This window comes from Pollicipes pollicipes, unplaced genomic scaffold (genome assembly GCF_011947565.3).
Source record: "Pollicipes pollicipes isolate AB1234 unplaced genomic scaffold, Ppol_2.1 Scaffold_4740;HRSCAF=5597_pilon_pilon_pilon, whole genome shotgun sequence".
Taxonomy (NCBI): Eukaryota; Metazoa; Arthropoda; class Thecostraca; order Pollicipedomorpha; family Pollicipedidae; genus Pollicipes; species Pollicipes pollicipes.
In genome coordinates this window covers 33690856-33711889 of record NW_023596545.1, presented here as the reverse complement: position 1 = coordinate 33711889, position 21034 = coordinate 33690856, and the positions used below count along the sequence as shown (strand labels likewise).

The 21034-nt window shown below is 50.6% G+C and overlaps 1 protein-coding gene across 1 annotated transcript in view; it reads right to left on the bottom strand.

Moving 5' to 3' along the window:
• Window positions 1-19630, bottom strand: part of LOC119098246 (uncharacterized) — a 64081-nt gene extending 44451 nt beyond the window's left edge. The window contains exons 1-2 of the mRNA XM_037221171.1: window positions 19599-19630; window positions 18877-19025 (exon numbers count right to left, since the gene is read on the bottom strand). Coding sequence (XP_037077066.1) covers window positions 18877-19025; window positions 19599-19630 — 181 coding nt within the window. The remainder of the gene's footprint in view (window positions 1-18876; window positions 19026-19598) is intronic.
• Window positions 19631-21034: the final 1404 nt, after the last annotated feature.

Sequence of the window (21034 nt, the reverse complement as noted above, 5' to 3'; positions counted from 1 at the left end):
ACACACACACACACACACACACACACACACACACACACATATATATATATATATATATATATATATATATATATATATTTATTTATATTTATATGCATACATATATCTACATACGTACATATACATGTATATGTATATGTATATGTATGTATATGTATGTATGTATATGTATGTATATGTGTATATATATATATATATATATATATTTATATATTTATATGCATGCATATATCTACATACGTACATATACATATATATATATATATATATATATATATATATTTATATTTATATGCATACATATATCTACATACGTACATATACATATATATATATATATATATCCACCAACTTTTAAATACATCTTATTCTCTCCAAATCCAATCTAATTCTAGCTAGCCCCAGACGATCTCATAAAAACTGGCATGCCGAACTTTCGATGCCCAGCAAATCAGGTTTGATACTGTGGGGAATATGATAACCACTTAAAGCCTTCAGGCTCTCCTTTCGACTTTCAGGGATTCAGGGAACAGTTACTTCGCACTCAGGCTGCTTTTTTACCCCATGGTCAAGACATCATGCCCACTAGTTTTGATGGAAATCGACTGATAGCTGACTACGCCGATTCTAATCAAACGGCGTGCGATGCCTCCAGCTTGCAATATGGATATCGAAATTATTTGTTCCGTTTACGATGAGGCCATTGCCAGATGACATCGCGATCAATCTGCCGATTGCGCGCTTGAGCCTGTGGAGACAGATGAGGTTGGGGCGTCATGGTCGTCATGATTGACGTCCAATACGCTTAGGCATTTATAAGACGCTGTTCTCAGCTATAAATGTCCAGGTAAGTCGTGTTGCTCGACTATGAATGTGTGTAGGTATTATAAAAGGTATCAATGAGCGTACTAAAACAATGGACTAGCACGTTTAACAGCTTAGGCTATCAGCCATTAAACCTTTTTACCACTGCTGATAGCCAATGCGAAGCCTTATGTAAAACACGGTTTTCTGTACGGAGAGGTTGCCAGGAAACCGTAATGCTCCCCAGACCAATGAAAACCAGCGGCGTCACGTGGCTGAACATCTCCCAGCCGAAGTCGAACATCGCCACGCAGCCGAACGACTCAAGGAGAACCATTTCGGCGGCCTTGACATCCGACCTGTCGCACGGAACTCAAAGGCAAGAGCGAAATCGAACTGCACGTCCGATCCAGCCTTTCAAGGGACCGGGGCCCTTCGTGCGGACTGATTGCCTGTCTATGATTTGATTGCTGAGGCCAGCGAACGAGCAATGCCACTTGGAATGCAATTTGGCCGTGCAGTCCTGCCTTTCGTTTCTGGCCCGAGGCATGTCGGCAAGCTCCGCACCCATGTGAAAAGCAGTGCAGAATCTCCACCACGATACATGGCGCAAAATAGTCATGCTCGCCATCCTTGATAGGCATGGCAAAGGAGATTATATGGCAAAATTAGAAGAAAAGCCCATGCGTCATGATAATTTACCGCAATGTGTGCAAAATTGGAGTCCTGGATCCGCGCCTGGCAAACTCCCCACTCCCATGTCATTTATCGCAGACTTTTTTCTGATTAATGATGCCCCCCCCCCCCCACACACACGCATGAAGTTGTCCAAAAGACACGTGTCCCAAACCAGTCATCGGTTGCCTGACCGATGCTGTCCCCAATAGCGTCACGCTGATATATTTCCGACGTCAGCGGCAGCATTATGCGGCCGGCACTCGGAGCCCATACAAATGCGTCCCCATTCAACGGCGCACGATACCAGCGTGGAAGCAAACGACAGAAGCAATATATCACAGTCGCCTCCAGATGGATTCATAGCCAACTGCTCAAAAATAGACGGTTGACAACCGGCACGCGCGAACAATGCTACGACGCACACGATGTGCGAGGTCAGAGAGAGAGAGAGAGAGAGCGGCATTGTGGCATATCACATTATGGCGGCATTGGCGTCTCACCACGTGGCTAGTAAGACGGCCCTTAAATACTCTTTCTGATAAGCTGCGCAACACTCTGTACCGTAGAAGGCACTGCACCAAATTCTGCACCTGCCAGGCATGCTTAGCAGGGCTGGGCGCCGAATGTGCCGTGTATAATGCGTCATTAAACCGCCGTTCGTTTACATTGGTTTATTTATGTTGAAAGCGGGGCCTACAAACGGCCATTGTTTTCGCTCACAGAAGCGCCGCGCCCCCGAGACTACCATCAAGCCACCAGCGGGGACGACAGACGCAACAATGGAATGGGACCAGAAGGAGCCAGCCAGCTCCAGCGCCACTCTGCGCAGAGCAAGCGGAGTGAAAGCAGCTAACGAAGCAGCTGGCAGGAGCAGCTGGCGGGAGCAGCTGGCAAGAGAGGCTAACGGGGCAGCTGGCAGGAGCAGTTGGCAGGGGCAGCTGGCAGGAGCAGCTGACAGGAGCAGCTGGCAGGAGCAGCTGGCAAGAGAGGCTAACGGAGCAGCTGGCAGGAGCAGCTGGCAGGAGCAGCTGGCAGGAGCAGCTGGCAGGGTCAGCTAACGGAGTAGCTGGCAGGAGTACATGACGGAGCAGCTGGCAGGAGCAGCTGGCAGGATCAGCTAATAGAACAGCTGGCAGGAGCAGCTGGTAGGAGCAGCTGGCAGGAGCAGCTGGCAGGAGCAGATGGCGGAAGCAGCTGGCGGGTGGCAGATAGTGGGAGCAGCGGGCGGGAGCACCTGTGGAAGCAGCTGGTGGGAACAGCTGGCGGAAGCAGAGTTAAGGCCGCCCGCGAGACTGCCAGCCAGCCTGTGCATTTCTTGCTTGTCGTCTCACCCCGCTCTACCACAAACGTCGCTGTGGGCTAAACTTTCTCTTCAGGGGTACCGCACACAGAAATGCCTCGGGAAAACCTGTTGCTGCTATCCGTGTGTTATCACGCGCCCGAGTGGCCGGTTAGATACCCTTCGCTAGGGGGGGGGGGGATTTGACCCCTCCCCTGAGATCTCGGAAATTAAGAAATCTGGAGACATAAAATTTACAGGGTGTGTTGACCTGTACGTGAACTCACTTACATCAAAGTTTCAAGTTTCTAGATCATGACGTTGGGGTCAAATAAGGCTCAAACAAGTTTAAGTTCCAGGTTGGTCTCCAAGGTGCACCCAGAACCCAGATAACCGTTTCTAAGCTCATGTTGTCAGGTCAGGTCACATGCTCACTCAAGGTCAGTGACCTTTTTGACATTTTGAAGGTCAAGGTGATCAAAATCATACAATATTGCTTTGAGTTTTGGATTTGACTGAGCGACGAAGACTACGCTAGGCAGCATGTTCCTAAAACGAAATGTTGACCTGGGCCATTTTAGGCCAATGACCTATGCTGACCTCAGAGAAGTCCATGGAAGATGCATAATGCGGTTCCTACCATCAATAAATTCGAAATGAGCACCCAACTATCCCATACAGCAAGCCCTAGAGTAACAAAACAGGTTGGTTTTGGTCTTAGTGTGACCTTCATACCTGACCTTAGGTCAATGTAATTTGCTATTCAACTGTCGTGTTGACAAAGAAAGCATCTCAGAGATGTATGATTTCGTCTAACACTCCGTTGTTGGATCAGATTAAAGGATTCCTTAGAAATTGCCTTCATTGAAACCATGGCCTGTCTTTGACCTGCCATAGGTCAGCGACCTTACAAGGTACATCTGATTTTTTGTACCAAACGATACGACATTCAATGGCCTACAGCTATGGAAAATTTGGGCTACGCCGCGCCGTTCGGAAACCATTCTGGAAAACCTTCGGAGGGTCAATTTGACCCCCTTCCCCACCCGAGCTCGTGTTACGCTTCAAGCGGACGCATCCCCACGGATCATTTTGTGGAACGTCATCGACCGCAAGTATTATATAAGCGTTCAGGGTTCATATCAAACCATAAATAAACCGCGGACCACCGACTTCAGAGTACAAGACCTCAATCACTAGACTACCGCCTCCCCCCCCCCCCCCCCTATCCATGCATCTCGCCTACCGAGGAGTCCAAAAGTACACCCACTCACACGACGTCAAGCATCATTAATGCTTTTATATTCAGCTTTGCCTTGCATTGACCTGAGGCACAGATTGTGCAGATGGAGGGGTTTTTGCCACTGTCGGTTAGGAGATCTTATCCTCACAATAACCGAAGCTCATTATACAATGCGGTATAATTCAAAATGCATTATGAAACAAGCGTTGGCTAAATGACACGCTTATGTAACTCTTTTAAAGGTCATCTTTTTTCCGAATAAGAGATCCTAGCTCATAATGGTGAAAAACCAGGAACTTGAGGCCTTTCTTGTCCATATGCGACACCGGCAGCCAATAATTACGGGATTGCATTCCCCTGTCTCCCCACTTTCCTCCGGGGCACCCATATTCAGGTGCATAATTCCAAACTCCTGATAAATAACCTCATTGCGAAATGTCTGTCGCGGCACAGTATCCTGGTCGATCCAATATCGTGCCGCGTGTTGCGTTGATTACGTTGCTCATCACATTACGGCCAGGACTGTCCCACGAAGGTGACCTCTGAATAATTTTGCTTTACCATCGCCCCTGCTAATTAGCGCACAGGTTCAGTGCTTATTTTGTGAAATTGTTCACCCACGGTTGCAACCCTTCTAAACGCAGTGGAACGGGATATCATATATTTTTTTCGGCTCGTTGAGATGATTTATTACTATGCCTGTTTTCCGACCCCAGCGGCTCTTTCAGCACTGGACTGACGCATTCCATTCCACTTAGGGTTCGGACTTGGCATGACGTTTGCCATATGTGACGCCAGTTGTTTTCTACTTGACATCTGTCAACGTGAAACAGAGAATTCGATCATCACTGATGACTTCAAACAAAACACTGCAGCTTGCCGCAATTGAGATGCTTGCACTGATTGTAATTAGCCCCGCCACGTTTTCTACGTTTCTTTACGAGACCTGGCGCTGACCGAACACAGGTATTCATTTATTCATTCATCCATTTCCAGACTGAGTTCAGGTTCAAGGGTAAATGCCGCCCCCTGCGATGGTTTCGAAGCCGGGCAGCACTTTGATGGCGCAATGGGGAACGCTTTCCCGTGAACAGCCGCAGCCGACGCTCGCCGACCAGTCATAAATCGTCCGATCAAATCAGATTGGCCGGTTGGAATCACAGAGTTGCGTTTTCCGAATGATTCCGCGCCGATTTCATTGCATACCACTGAGCCTGAACTATGAACTATATGCACACACATTTTGAGGACCACTGTTATCCTGGTCGAGAGGAAAAATGTGACGGAAACTCAAACCGGAGTCAAATTTTCAGAAACGGCCGAAAGCGAAACCAAATGCCGGATGGTGTCTAACCCTTGAAATCCTCAGAATGTGCCCACACTCCCAAGCTGCCTGATGATAATTGTTTTGTGTTGTGCGCAAGGAATCAGCTTCAGTATTCACCGCAGATGATGCAAATATACCGCACATGTACGCGGGCACTAAAACTGCGGGACAATCCTGAACAGGGTCACGACTCATGTCACTCCGGCCTTCGTGACACTGCAAACATTTAGTCCCACGGGATTTCTCGCTGAAGGAGCCTTTTTGTATACAGTTACACATTAGCACACGGCAATATTCCGACCTGGGGAGTGAGCCTATTTACGTCAGCAGTGCACGACAACCTGGCCTACTTCACGCAGGCTTGTCTGATCCCTTTGTTCACTTGAAAAGCTTTTGCACGTTTTACACGGCTTACTGTTACGAAGCGCTACGGATGTGAAATACTGCACAGGTACAACTCATTTTGTGTGAAGCAAGCGTGGCGTAGCGCTTTACACAAACGGTTGCGTTGTTTATGCTAATGACATTCAGAAAACTGAAACTTGGACTGTCAAACAAAGATTGGAGGGAAGCAATGATAATGCGAATGACCGTTATTACATTTTAGGTCAACATTACCGCGTTGTGTGCGCCATACGGCGTTCAGTGCCTATTATTGAATGGTTATGATGCGAATCAAAGTTCTAAGGACGCAGCGGCACACAAAAATGCTCATGCCCTCCATAAGCCAATATGCCATTCGAGCATGCGAGGCAGTACTGCTGTTTTTGTCAGGGAGCTCGTCTCCCTTCATTTTACGGTCGAATAATAACCATAGTTGCTCGCGATCATTGCATGGCAATGCAAGCGGGGGCCTTGATTAATCCTGGAAGGCCAAATGAATTGCATCTCTTTGTTACCAAATTTGCATCGTGTTTGAATACCTAACTGCATATTTAGTCATCAAGCTGCTACATACGCTTTCCAGATCACATGGTTTGAAAGGAACAGGATCGTCTGTGCATACCTTCAAAGCCCTACCGTTGCTTTGAAGAAGTTGGCGGCATATGATTATCTCTGAGGAGTGACACCCTCTGTTGATATCCTCACATTCGTGAAGGCTGCACTGACACTGCCTGATTTACTATTCATATGCAAATAATTTCTTGGCACTGGATGTAAACAATGACGACGCACATGCGGGGCCTTGGTATTAGATGTAAACAATGACAATGTATATGCAGAACAATCATGTTGAATAGCAAAATGTTTTTACAACTCATCTATTTTATGAATGTATGCATAACGTTCCAGGGCTGTGGAGGTATGCGTATATGCTCCAAATATGCCTGCACTTTTAAAACATAAGAAACATATTTCATGCATGAGTATCTCAAGCTCGCAGCTCTCTAGAAAAGTATTCCTTTTCGTAATCATCCTAGCAGGAGTTGTGCCTGAACACAGCAGTGTCGGTGAAACAGTCTCCAGCGATGCGTGCCACCCAACGAAGACGAAAGTCTCAGGGAGTTCAAAGCTCGCTAAACAAGCACACCTGGTTTAAATTATGCTTACACCGGGACAAACGCTGCGTGAAAGGCATGGGGAAATTCTTAAGCAGTTCGGGCTCATTGATCCATCCATAGCCGTTGTTTAACTCTCCAGAATCCTTTAGAAGAACCCGATTAACCAGAGTGCCTGACGCGACGCCATCGATCATGGACAACGGACGCAGATGGACAAACCAGACTGACGTCACTAGAACGACGGAACACCTGAAATGTACCCCAGACGAACGTGGCCACGCACTGCCCAAGTCTCGCTCTCCCTTCCTGCTCCATTCGAGGAAAAACATGATGACGCCGCCGGGGGTCTCTGGGGGTCCTTCAGTCAACATGCACAACAATACGCTGGCCTGGCACCGGTCAACCCCGCGGGAGTGACGGGGCCCCTCAGGCTCTCTGACCCGGCGACGGTCGGCGGAGTTTTTCCCTGCTGGGGACGGCCGGCGCGGCACGACTGCTGTTCTTCGACACGGGCGGAACCGGGGGCGCACCGAAAAAGCATCGGCGGGCTCCGGCAGCGCTGTCGACACGACCGCCGTCCCTCGACAGGAACGGAGCCGGGGGCGCGCCGGGAGAGCATCGGTCAGCTCCGGCAGCGCTGACGGCACGGCCGCCGTCCCTCGACAGGAACGGAGGCGCGGGCACGCCGGGAGAGCATCAGCCGGCTCCGGCAGTGCTGACGGCACGGCCGCCGTCCCTCGACAGGAACGGAGGCGCGGGCACGCCGGGAGAGCATCAGCCGGCTCCGGCAGTGCTGTCGACACGGCCGCCGTCCCTCGACGGGAACGGAGGCGCGGGCGCGCCGGGCGAGCATCAGCCGGCTCCGGCAGTGCTGACGGCACGGCCGCCGTCCCTCGACAGGAACGGAGGCGCGGGCGCGCCGGGCGAGCATCGGCCGGCTCCGGCAGTGCTGTCGACACGGCCGCCGTCCCTCGACAGGAACGGAGGCGCGGGCGCGCCGGGCGAGCCTCGGTGGGCTCCGGCAGCGCTGGCGGCATGACCCGGCCTCGTGCGCTGAATTACAATGCGGTGCGATGTGAGCATGGTCCATTTCAGGCTAAGTGGCGCGCGACAGGCGCGTTTTAGGCCGCCGTGGCTCTGCCCGGTCTGGCCGTTTTGACCCAAGGCTCCCAGGGGAATATATGGCGGCAGTGCGTTCGTGCGTGGAAACGGCGCCTTGTAGTGCGTGTTGCTTTGCTGTACCGGCTACCTACAAAAACTGTACTTCCCACCACTACCAGTGCCAACTTGGCGTGGAGTTCAACAACTCGCCTTTGCAAGAATCACCTTCAACTTCATCCTCAACCCGCAAAATGTTTCATATACCTTCAGACAACATCAGAACTAAACATCAAGTCGCAGACCAGCAAAAAGAATCATGCCAGCCTGCGGCGATACCCTAACCCTCAGATGCCTCACAACCTCAGCGCCACCTCTTGTCGCGGATACGCCGCGTGACCTCATAACCTCGCCACCTCTTGCGACAGACATAACGCCTGCACCCGCGCGATGCCCTCGTATTCCACCAAACCTCCTGGTCAGACCCCCAGATCATTAGATCAACAAGGAGCGAACGCCTCACGCTGTGTGTACACCACCTCCACGGCGCTTGGCTGGGAAGTGTCGGGTGCAGCTGTCTCCTCACACGGCATGTCAGCGGCCGGGGTGGTATTTCGAAATCCGAAGGCTTCGCACTCGGCGGAGCTGGTTCCGGTGGAGTGTTTACCAGGCCTCGATAACGAGCCACGCAGCCTAACAAGACCCAGCTACAGCCTGCTCTACGCGATGCGCGTCTAATATGGACAGAACAGGCAAGAAAGCCACAAGCAAGAGCTGCTACATGGATCAAGCATACCAAAAATATTTTTGAGTTACGTGTGTAAAGGTTTACGTTATAAACTTCGGCTCAGGGATGTAATTTTCTGTTCAGTTCAGGGATGCTTCAGCTCATCCGATGCTTACGGATAGATTTAATTATTTTTTCCTGTTAAGACCCCCAAACTCACTTTGTAAAACTACACCCTGCCTCAGATCCACATCGTGTGTTTTTTGGCAGCACTTTTCTCTTTCCGCTACGATTGGTTTTGGTTTTGACATAGTCCAAAGGGCAGTGACTACTTTCTGTGACCAGTTCCTCACAATTGGCGACCAGTTAAAAAGACTGCAACTTTTGTTCCCTTTCTCAAAGCAAAAGCACAAATTTGCGTCCGGTACGATCACCAAAAGAGTCCACCGATGACAAACTCAGAAGACAACGACGTGGCTTGGCGCCTTTTTAAAAGGCGCCTGGACCGCAGCGAAGAGCTGTTCGGCAACGTCTCCACCAGCGACCCGCCACCGCCGTTGCCTACCTTGCCGCTCGGGACCATCGACTTTGGCAAGTGTATGTGATCATTTTGTTTCTTCTTATGTGCTCTCTTACGATAGCTTACACGCGCTTTTTCCATGTCTTTTTTGTATCGTTTATTTACTAGCTGTTCACAAGGTGATTCATGCTTGGAAGGCATTCGATTAAGCCCGTAATTCAACTGATCTATTAAGATAGCCAATGCTCACTTTTTTACAGTTTTGTGTATCGCTTGTTCATTAGCTGGCTGCAAGGTGGTTTAAACTTCGAAGGCATTCATTTAGGGTCGTAAATTAACCACGTTCGTGTACGGTGCCTGTTTTGTGATGTATACACGTAAATTGCATGCAAGTATGACTGATGTGTTCTTATATCATGTGTTCCAGCGAAGTGCTTATTGGTTGGGCGCTTTGGAACCTACCGTCTGTACAGTTTCTCAAAACCGTCGTTTATCGCCTGTTGCAGCTGTAATTTTTGTCTGCGTCGTAATGCTGTGCGCCTTGTTGGCTACAGAGCTGTGCAGGGTGCCGACTGCCATAAACATGCGTGTTGGGCTTCTGGCACATGCTATCTTAATTTCGCTTACCAACGGCCTAGCATTAATCTTTCAGTCGCTCTTTACTTGCCTTCTTTTAAACCAAAGCGCCTGCATAAGATTCTAGTCGGAGAGAGAATTCGCTGCATCTAATACAATGGGGCTTTGATCGACAGTGCAATGAAGATCTGGGTATGTCAACAAAGTAGGAAAGGTCGAGCGGCAATGTTTGGATAGACTAGAAAGTTAGTATACGACTTGCCATCAGGAACCAGCCTGGTGAAGTTCTGTAACTGAACTACAGGTTCAGTTTACGGTTCCAGAGTTCATTTCTGTACAAAACTACAGGTCATCGTCTTGCGGATTTCCTCATTTCCCACGCCAAGAGTCATTGAGGAGTATGGCGAAACGTAATGATATTTTGATGAACAATCTCGTCTGCTGGATGCCTCAGTGAGTTGGTCAGAGTGAGTACGCCAATATTTGGAGGACAAATCAGCACATAAGTTTCTGATCTATGCGCTGGACCCTTTCTGTTTGCATGCACCGGGTAAATGCTTTTCCGCATTCTTTGAAGAGGATCTTAAATCAGGTCGTCAAAGGTGGCAGCCCCGTTCAATGTCTGCTGACGGCAAACGACAACGCGTTCCGAGCGACGTTGTCACTCAGGTGGCTCAGGCTTGTCACTCTGGGTTGTCACTCGGCGAACACGTGACTCAGCGGACTGTTAGTTCAGCTGGCCGGTCGCGGTGGCTCGCGGCTAAATCCCGCCTGCGGAGGTAGGCTGAATCAGCAGTGAGCCATCTATGTTTACAAGCCGTTGTCTTCGTCCGACAGAACTCCACGGGAGACTGCTCGCTTCACGTCTCCAGACTTTGGTGACTTACCCCGAGCTCCCTGACGAAAATAAGCGTCCCGCCTCAAAACTGACAAGCTCGTCAGAGTTTTCCCGTGTTGGAAGAAGTCGGTCAGAGAACCATTTGCTGGTGGGGTATAGCAAAAAGGGCCGGGTGGAAATCGCGAACAAAAATAAAGCACATCTGGGAACCGAACAGCCAGGCAGAAAAGGCTGCGAAGGCGCAGACCATTACTCAAAATGCGTTTTCAAGATGGCACCCTCAGATGCAAAAGAGCACATTGCTACAAACGTACCTCGGCATCGGCGGCTAAATCAATGAGTGTATGCATAGTTGCACGTAGGAATCAACTATCAATTTAGACGGGAATCCATACCGCACGCATTTCGGCTTGTCTTCATTTAGACGAACTTCGTCCTACCACCCTGAACACCAAGACTCGCTTCTCAGATATCGACCGCATGACCGACAGGAAAATACGAGGACACTGCCCTCCCACGTGCCGGAACAGCAGCCAATCCGAGTCATTCGTCTTCGCCTTTCAGCGGGCCGCGAATTGCCCAGTGACACGCTCGATTTACGCACGGCACGAGCCAGAGGCTGCCAACACGAGGTGACAGCGGCGCTACCCAGGCCACCGGACGGTACGGCACAGGTTCTTGGAGGCGCGTCCTGCGGGGGCTCTGATGGGCGGTTACGCTCTGCACAGGCAGTATCGTCACGGTCCCATGCCGAGTTACTTGGCCCGGTGCCAAGTTTCCCAGCTGATTTGCCGGTGTCATGTCTCGCATTGGAAAGCACTGGTCGGACGCCGGCGTGTCCGCTGTGCCTCCTCCACCGACGATGAGGCCGGGCACTGGCCACCGACCGTGCAGATGCCAGCCATCGGTCAGGCAGGACCAGGGACGGCGGGGGCGACTCGGGACATGGCCCGGGGCGGCGACGGTGGCGGCGACTCGGGACACGGCCGGGACGACCGCCGCCGTCCATCGGGCGCAGCGTGCGGTCGGCGCCGATGTCGGACCGCCACCGTCACCGGCGTCGATATCAGACGGCCGGGGGTGGTATCGTGTGTCGGCGCCAGCTGGCGGACTGCCAGCGGGTGCCACTAACGAACTGACGTCGCCTCCATGCTCACGCGCAGAGCAGCGGCGTCGGCGCCGTCCGCAGGATCGCCAGCGGGAGGAGTGAAGGGACCGGGGGTCATGATGAACAGGAGGGACCTGAGGTCACCATGGACAGGAGAGATCGGGGTCACGGGGAGCAGGAGAGATCGGGGGTCACCGGGAGCAGGAGAGATCGGGGGTCACGGGGAGCAGGAGAGATCGGGGTCACGGGGAGCAGGAGAGATCGGGGGTCACGGGGGGCAGGAGAGATCGGGGGTCACGGAGAGCAGGAGAGATCGGGGGTCACGGGGGCAGGAGAGATCGGGGTTCACGGGGGGCAGGAGAGATCGGGGGTCACGGGGAGCAGGAGAGATCGGGGGTCACGGGGAGCAGGAGAGATCGGGGGGTCACGGGGGGGCAGGAGAGATCGGGGTCACGGGGAGCAGGAGAGATCGGGGGTCACGGGGAGCAGGAGAGATCGGGGTCACGGGGAGCAGGAGAGATCGGGGGTCACGGGGCAGCAGGAGAGACCGGGGGTCACAGGGGAACAAGAGAGACCGGGGGTCACGATGGACAGCAGCGCAGGTTGTGTGGGGGGGGGGGGGGAGACACGAGCGTTCGGAGAGAGTCGGGCCTGCAATATCGGGAGGGGGAAGGTCATGAGAGGTGGGGAAAGTGGTTTAGGGAGGAGTTGGGTTGGAAAGGACGAGTAGGAACATTGGCAGTCCCGAAGGCGAAACGGAGGCATAGGTGAAACGGGGGGGCCGAAAGTTATCACGAGCTGAGTGGGTTGCGAGAAATGGGTGAGGAGATCATTGATATAAGTGACGAGAAAATTGCGAGAGGTGAGATAAAGCCGGCGGAGATGGGACAGAGCAGATCATTAGATGAGGATCAAAGATGATAAGTAGGTGATCACATGATTAGCGAGACTGGTTTAGAAGAGACTATCTGAGGAGAGGTGTTCGGATTCGATGAATACGATGGAACATGATAACAACATCAGAAACTATTGGACAATAGGAAAGGGTCGAGTGAAGCTGGCAGCTGGCATAATGACACCACGAAATGGGTATCCCAAAAAACACACCGCAGCCCAAATTGGAAAATCCACCCCACCACGCGAGAAAATTTCCAGTGCCAATCCGTGCCAGTCCCAGAAGCAATACATAGGTGTATGCTTCGTACGTACTCCACACGTTGGTTCATACTTACGCTCCGTATCAGTTTGTGGGCATCAATAAGGCTGACTGGCACTCCAGCTGTGGGGTGAAAATCGACTCTATAGCGGTTTGGAGTTAGCGCGGCTCTGCGCTGCGGCAGAGATACATCTTCGCCTATCATCCCCTGGGGCCCAGGGGTGTAGTAGTCCTCATTTCAGCTGGGAGGAGGCCAGGGACCCCAACCCCCAACTTCGACAAAAGAGTCGGGGAAAAACGCGTCTAATAGCATAATTTGGGGGAAGGCCTCATTATTATGCACTGTTCAGCCCCCTCCCTGACTGAATTTGCGAACCTACGCCCCCGCTGGTGCCGCTTAGTATTCTATTGTACCTGGGTCATGAAATTCGTTAAGCAGCTGTGAGTAGGTCCATTGAGTACAGGATCCAGGCTCCAGACCCAGATGTCAAAGTTTCGAGAACAACAGGCCCCAGCCCTTGAAAGCTTTTTCTGCCATTTTAATCGCCGTAAGGGAGCGGCAACGGCGACCCACTATTTGACAGCATAGCGCCTCGGCACTCTCAATCATCTTCACACCTTCCGGCTCAGGAATCTCCATAACTAGACTATGTATAAATATTGTAATGACCGATTTGTGATCTTTGTCTGCAGGCGTATCCCATGTCACTATAGCAAAGAATTGTCCGTTCCTTTTTCCCGCGGAAGGAAAGCAACAACAATCAATTTTCGCCAGAGAGCCGTTTTTGAAGCAGCGGCCATGAGAGATCAAATAGAAATTCCCATTCCATGTTGCCATAGAGAAAACTAGCGCATTCTCGCCTACTATTTGACCTTGTCGTTTTTGTACCCGTCACGATTAAGCTTCCGTCAGTTTAGCATGTTTCCAATCTCCCAAGTCACCATTCATTCAAGCAAGATCTCAAGCAGTTCACCTTTTGCCCATTGCCACTTCGGCTTGTCGACGCTTTGGCGCGGCGTCGTTTTGCAGTTTTTCGTTTCGTCATTTTCCATTCTGGTTAGTCGCCGTTCTGCAGTTCACCATCTAGCTTTCTGTTGTTTTGGATAATCGGCTTTTTTGTAGGTCGCCGATGTTGAAGTCGTCACATAGCAGCCAACACAAAGGCAAACTGTGAGTCGACTTCTTGCCCTAACACCGTAAGTCCCAGCTTGGAGACATTAGGGAGTATGTTAGGTATATAGCCCAAAACTTTTCGAAGGGGTAGCCTATACGATCATGGAGTACCACAGCATTAAACCCAAACGAAGTGTCGTACTGCAGTACACAAGGAGGTAACTCACACTAGCAAGTTGACGTCCGAAGATCAATGTTTATAACATGACTGTCTGTAGGAAACCAAACCCTGGCAGAGTCAACAGGCACTTCGCTCAAACAGCATGCCCGCAATTTTCCACCGTCAAGCTTCACGACAGCATGTTCCATTCAGCTGGCATGATAATTCGCCCCCAACGATCACCCCGGCCCGTCGGTCACTCCTGCAGCGCCAACAACACGATCGAACTCAACTCCGGCGCAAAACCGTGCCCGGCGGGGCTCCGACTCCCGGCCCCTTTCGCGGCGCGACATGGCACGGTACCCGGCGACCTCGTGTCAAAGCGTCACGCCCCGGTCATAACTCCCGGAACAGCGCGGCCCCACACTCGGCCGGCTCGCGGACCGCCGCCGGCCGCCGCCGGAACGCGGCTCGCTCACGCTAACTGCGCGTCAGTTCGTTAGGGAAATGCGCTGGCGGTTAATTACGGTTCGGCCGCGGGCAGCGCGAACTTGAGCACGGCTGACGGACGTCACCCAAGGCCGCGACGGGGTAAACAGTGTGGGTGCTGTGGACAAGGGTTCGCTCCCGACCGAGCTCGTTAATGTTGGTCTTGTGGTCTTAACGGCGGAGATGGCGGTGCGTGATACGGTCCAGGCGCACGTCAAGTATATTCATAAAGATGTGCGAATATGTTGTATATTATATATATAGATATAATATATATATATATATATATATATATATATATATATATATATATATATATATAATATATATATATATATATATATATAGTGTGTGTGTGCAATATACATAGGCCTTCCATATATATATAGATATATATAATATATATATATAGATATAATATATAATATATATACATATATATATATATATATATATATATATATGTGTGTGTGTGCATATATACATAGGCCTTCCATATATATATATATATATATATATATATATATATATATATATATATACGCACACTTCAGGATGTGATTGGCTCCTACCAGCCTTTTTCCCAGTTAACGAGATGCGCGTGCCGCATTACGTGCGTGCCGTTCAGTGCCCAACATGGTGGCATTGATTGGGTGGCGCTGTGCTAGCTGACGTCACTCGTTGGCACGACAAAGCAAAATTAGCTACGGTATGTCTCTATTGGGTAATAACCAGACCAACAGATTATGATTGACCACGAAGTAGCATTGTTCTCCACACTTGGGTCCCATACGTGCTGGATGTTATAAACACTGGATGTTACGAAAGCTAGATGTTACGATTTTGGATGCTGCGAGCTTAGATGCCGTGATTTCTCCACCTCCAGGGACATTGGGCGATTCGACTTTTGAATGCCAGAGTCTACCATTTGGCCGTTTTGATCATTAGCCATTGACCATTGCCATTGGACATTGACCATTAGACGTTATGAACTCCGGATGCTCTGATACCCATACGCCACGATATGCACATCAAATACAGAACTGCATACCAAATTACGATACAAAACATTGCACTATTTCATCTCAAATTCGCGTGTAAGGAATACAAATTACGGATCAATTCTGCCGCACGCGACACTGGAATATTTACATGTTCTGGTTTGGAACGTTACAGACAAAATTTCGGAGCAGTTGGCAGAGCCTAGTCAACTTTCTTGTGCCAAGCGGAAATGTTGTGGAAGCTATTGCGTGTCCGGAACACTTAACATATACCGAGGCCTTACAACTTTGTGCTAGTTGCTTCTCATGCACGAGTGAGGCAGTCTGCTAAAATGCGCTAAAATGTAAGTTTCCTGCTGTATTGTGAGAGCTTGCTTTCGCATTGACCAACATGAATAAGTAATATGTCAACAAAATTGTCATGTTCGTGAAACGCAAAGGAATCGAGCTCAAATGACTGTCAGGCGTAAAGTTACCCCACTGTCACATTTTGAGAGCGGGCGTGACGTGTTTCCAAGGTTCAAACTATTACTTGTCCAAATAACAGTAATGTTGAGCCATTTCCGAACGCATGTGGTCCCGATTGCACGTCTTCAGATTTGCATTCCAAGATCACCTACGATATTGCTGTCGGCGCCTTTCTGACTTCACGTGGCATGCCGCGCGCAGGCGATCTACGGCTGATCTGGAGCATTCCACGACCGCCGCGCCAGCCATCGAACATTTCCCCAACTTAAAGCATTCATTCAAACCCAATCTGCTGCATACGTAACGCAGCCGGACGTCAGCTCAAAACGCTCCATGTTCACGCTACTCCCCGCCGCCTCCGCCACTGACGCGTGACATATCACCAGTCGGCCGCCCCGAGGCGAACACGACCGCCGGGCTGTTGGCCAGTCTTCCCTGGCATCCGTCGCACCACGGCCATTACGTCGCGGAATGCCCTGAGCGTCGCTGATCACTTGGCGCTGCGGATCGAACGGCGGGCGGTGAGGCGGGGGTTCGCTGAGCGAGCGGCAGGCCGGCTCCTCAGGTGAGCTCCAGTCCCCCAGGTCAGCTCTAGCTCCTTCTCAAGGTCATCAGGTCACCTCAAGGTCCTTAGATCAGCCCCAGCTCTTCAGATCAGCTCGCTCTGAGCCCCCAGGTCAGCTTTAGCTCCTCCTCGGGGTCCTCAGGTCACTCCCAGCTCCTTAGTTCAGCTCCAGCTTCTCAGGTCAGCTCCAGCTCCCCAGGTCAGCTCCTTGCCGGGGCTAGAGACTCGCGACGGCCTGAATTATGATCGCGTCTTAAAGAAGGCCGCTGCTTGTGAGGAAGCATCGGACCTGGAGGTGTTGTTAAGGTTTTTACGTAAATGATCTATGATCTAAATGTTACAAGCGGCAATGGTAGCATGTACTTTGACGACGGTTTTTGTGGCGCTAGATGAGTTGGACGGCAATTACCTTCGCTGTCATTTTACTTAATACTATTTAATTAAGATGATGTTTGGATTGAATGTCATCGTCGTCATTAGAGCTTTAAGAAGAACTCAGCTGCTGAGGCCATATGGCGTCGCCTGCCTCTCAAATTGGCAGGAAGGGCGGGCGCCGCGGGGAATTCCCAGATGCGCATCGGCAAACGCAGACGAGTTAACCACTACCTTATTGGCACCTTTCTTTCTGAGTGTATGTTACTGTCATTATTTATTTGATGATAAATAGCTGATTGTGAAGAGCAAAAATGTATGACCTTACTTGAGATTGTATGGGCTCAGCGTGCCATCTAATCGTAAATGTTGACAACGTGGGGGCTGGTTTCGTCACAGGGCAACCTGAAGCGCTACAACAACATTTATAGATGTGGTATCCTCGCATGTTTCCAGCAGTTGTTGGTCAGAGATTTCGAAGTTTTTTTGGCTGACTTCGGTCCAAATGCAACAAATAGACGTCATCATCATACCTGCAGTGCTTCTCATCATGCAGCCAAAGAGAAGAGCTGGTTTAAGCCAAAATGCGGCGGCATCTATTCTTAGCACTAATATAAAGTTATGTGGGAGATTCCATTATTCTTAATGGTCTCAAACCTTGATGACTTCGTGCCTGCGATGCTTGATGAATGCGTAATAATTGTATGAATGTAGGTTGTGCGCAATGAATGTATGAATGTGAGTTATGTATGATCTACATCTGTACAGAAGATACCACGTTACCCATGCCAAGGTCCATGTACTGTAGGACGTTCTTTATCACTTCTTTGAGCTATCATTAAGATTTGACGCGGTTAGTGTCACATATTGATCTTTGATCATTCTAAGGTCGTCCATCTTATCTGTCAGCCTTTTTAGTGCACGTCTAAGCGTTTGCACGCTTCATCCGGTGCGCAAGAGGTACAAATTGAATTCGTCTAGTTTTGGTAGTTTAATTCAGCTGACCTAGGAGCCGGGAAATGGCGCAAAAGGTTGAAAACGGTCGGAAGTTGTCAAATCCATCTTGCTGGTCCGTGCACGTGAGCACCTGACACGTGCGATATCATACTTTGTGCAACGCGATGGTCCATTCCATTCCCTGGCGATGACGATTGGGTTGGCTAGATTGAATATTTACTGGTTGATGGCTGCCAGTTTTCCCAGCCAGGTATTTGGGCGACGATTCCATCGCATTAGCATCCGTTTCACACGCAATTTTTTACGTTGCTGTTGCTACGCGTCTGCGGTCTAAAGCGCACCTTCCCATCGACAACAAAAGGGAGCGGGGTGGGGATTGACAGTTTTGAAGGCTGAACTTGAGCATATCTTGCAGTTTGTAACAAATAATCTTATCAAAAACAGGATGACGAGTGAAGGATGTGAGCATTACAGCATTACGTTGGATATGAGCATTGGAGCCAATAATATCCAACGAAAATCCAACGAAATTCCAACCAAAATCCAACGAAATTCCAACGAAAAAAAACAGTGCATATCCAAAGAAAATGAATCAGCTTGAAGCCACCATGAATCTGCGTGACTTCATCCCCGACAACATCACCTCAAACGTAAGCTTTCACCTCTCGACTCTCCCAGGTATGCTGGTTACAGGGTACCTGGTATATGCTGGATCCCAGGGTACCTGATCTATGCCGGATCCTTACGTATATGTTGGATCTCTGGTACCCACCGACGCTGGAGACAGCTGAGCGGCTGACGACCACAGAGTGAGCTATGACCCGGGCCTCTGACGAACGGGCGCAGACGGAACCCACGGCAACCCCTCCGCAGTAACCACGCCCTGTAACCCACCTCCTGACACGATGCGCAGCCGTGCCTCGCCGTGAATCGGCTCCGACTTGTTGCCGTCGCAAAAGTGACACGGCGGGTCCTGGTTCGGGTAGATGAGATCGGACACGTGCTCCACGGACAGGTGCACGCTGGCCGCCAGGTCCACCGGACTGCCGCGCGCCGCGCGCCCGAGCGGCCGGCGGCCGGCGGGACCGCCGCCTCCACGGCCGGCCCCGCAGCACACGCACGTCGCCTGGGCGGCCGTCGTCCTGCGCGCGGGCACCACCTGCCCGCCGCACCGCCCGAGGCGCACTGCCCACCACGGCCGAGGTAAAGCCGGCCGTGGCCGCAATCAGGGGCGCTCCCGTCGCCGGAGGATGAGTCGGCCGATAGATGGCGGTGGCGTCGGTCTGATTTGCGGTAGGTGGCGCGAACAGATGCGTCTGGTTATCGTTTCCCTGCTCCAGTACTCAAGACAGCAAAGGGAATTAGAGTGCTTCGAGCGTTAACTTCTCTCAATCGTTGATAACCAAGTCAACTCATATACCCACGTGCTCTTATCTCCCTTACACCGAAGCCCAGACATGGGACGACCAGGACTCACTGAACTAAGCAGGGACTTGAAAAAAAAACAGAAAGTTCTTAGATCCAAGCGTATTCCACAGGTAACAACCACAGCTGCGTGCGTGACCACCCTTTTTTTCTCGATCCCCACTGTATTCGGGCTCCCTGCAATACTTTACCTCACCGGGAGCGTGCTGCGGCCGCCAGCCATGAGTCCTGCGGCCGCCAGCCATGAGCAGGCCTTGCAACCCGGCTGAAGTCCCGCCGGAAAGCTCACACAAGCCAGGCCCGCCAGGTTTCAGGCTGTGCCGGATAAGTCACGGTGTCGAGGGAAGCTCAAGACGGCCTCAGTTTTACCCCATTTCTGCTTGTATGAGGAGTGGCAGAACCCGAGTAAGACAAGAAATGTTTGGTTTGGTCTCGTCGTGAGTTATTCCGTATATTGAGCTGTATGCGAAAACATCACCAGTTTGGTAATTTTAAGGACAAATAAAACATATTTGGATCAGACTGCTCAATTTCAATAGGTCTCAGAACATCTGAACTAGCAAAACTTTCGCGTTCTGTCTTCCGTCGTAGTGCTAAGGCAAATGTATTGAAATAATGAAAATACCACTTTTCTCGGTCAGTATCCGGGCTGTGTCAGGATCATAGCCTCAAGAGATTACTGTCACGTTCAGTTAATCTCATATCAAGACGAAAGAGTCCACATGAATCAGTGGTATATGGTACAGCTTTCCATATCTTTAAGCCGTTTTTCGACAGATATCATCACCGCAAGCCTAGCCAACTCTAATTGAATTTTGAACTGTGCAGACCTGTGACTGGCAGACCTGTGCATAGCAGACTCTCTTCTTCCCTCTCTCAGTGATATATGTAATTATCACGTTTGTATTCGCACTTTCTATGTGTCAACAAGTAGCCCTATTTGGCGTGAGGCGGATAAGATCCCAAAGATGAGCGATGCCTACATCTAGTTATATCCTAATTTGTCTTCCATAGAGCATGTTTCACAAAACGTCAATAGGTTGTATCAATTTGAGGTCATCGCCCTTATTTCTTGGTTTTGTGACCACCGCCCCTGTTTACCCAGCGACTTGCCTTCGAGACCGGCTTTCTAATGAGACACTGGCCGCCTCCGGTCCATTACTGGCGTCCCTGTCGGCTGGTTAACACTAAGCGAACGGAATAACTAGCAAGCGGTGGGTTCGCCTGCGCCAGGCATTCAGTTGCAAGTGTTCATCGGCTCTGGCTGCCGGGGTCCGACGCTAGCCCAACGGGATAAACACCGACGGGTCCGTAGTTCACTCTCAGATGCGCGTTAGGCTTAACAGGGGTAGCTGCACGTGGCGACGCTTAACAGGGATATTGTTTCGCAAAATGAGTTAGCGGTGTGTGTGGAGGAGGGCTGAGCAGCAAAAGGGGACACCACGTACCTACAAAAATATGCCAAAGCGTGTTTTCCCCGGATTTCTCCCACTTTGTCCTTAAAATGTCGGGGACGCTGAAGCCCATATGGGGCTGGAGTAGCCCCACCACCACCCGTCCCATCCCGCCTACCTTCACACTGAATTGGAATATGCGCAACATATTCCACGCAACATTTATAGCTCCT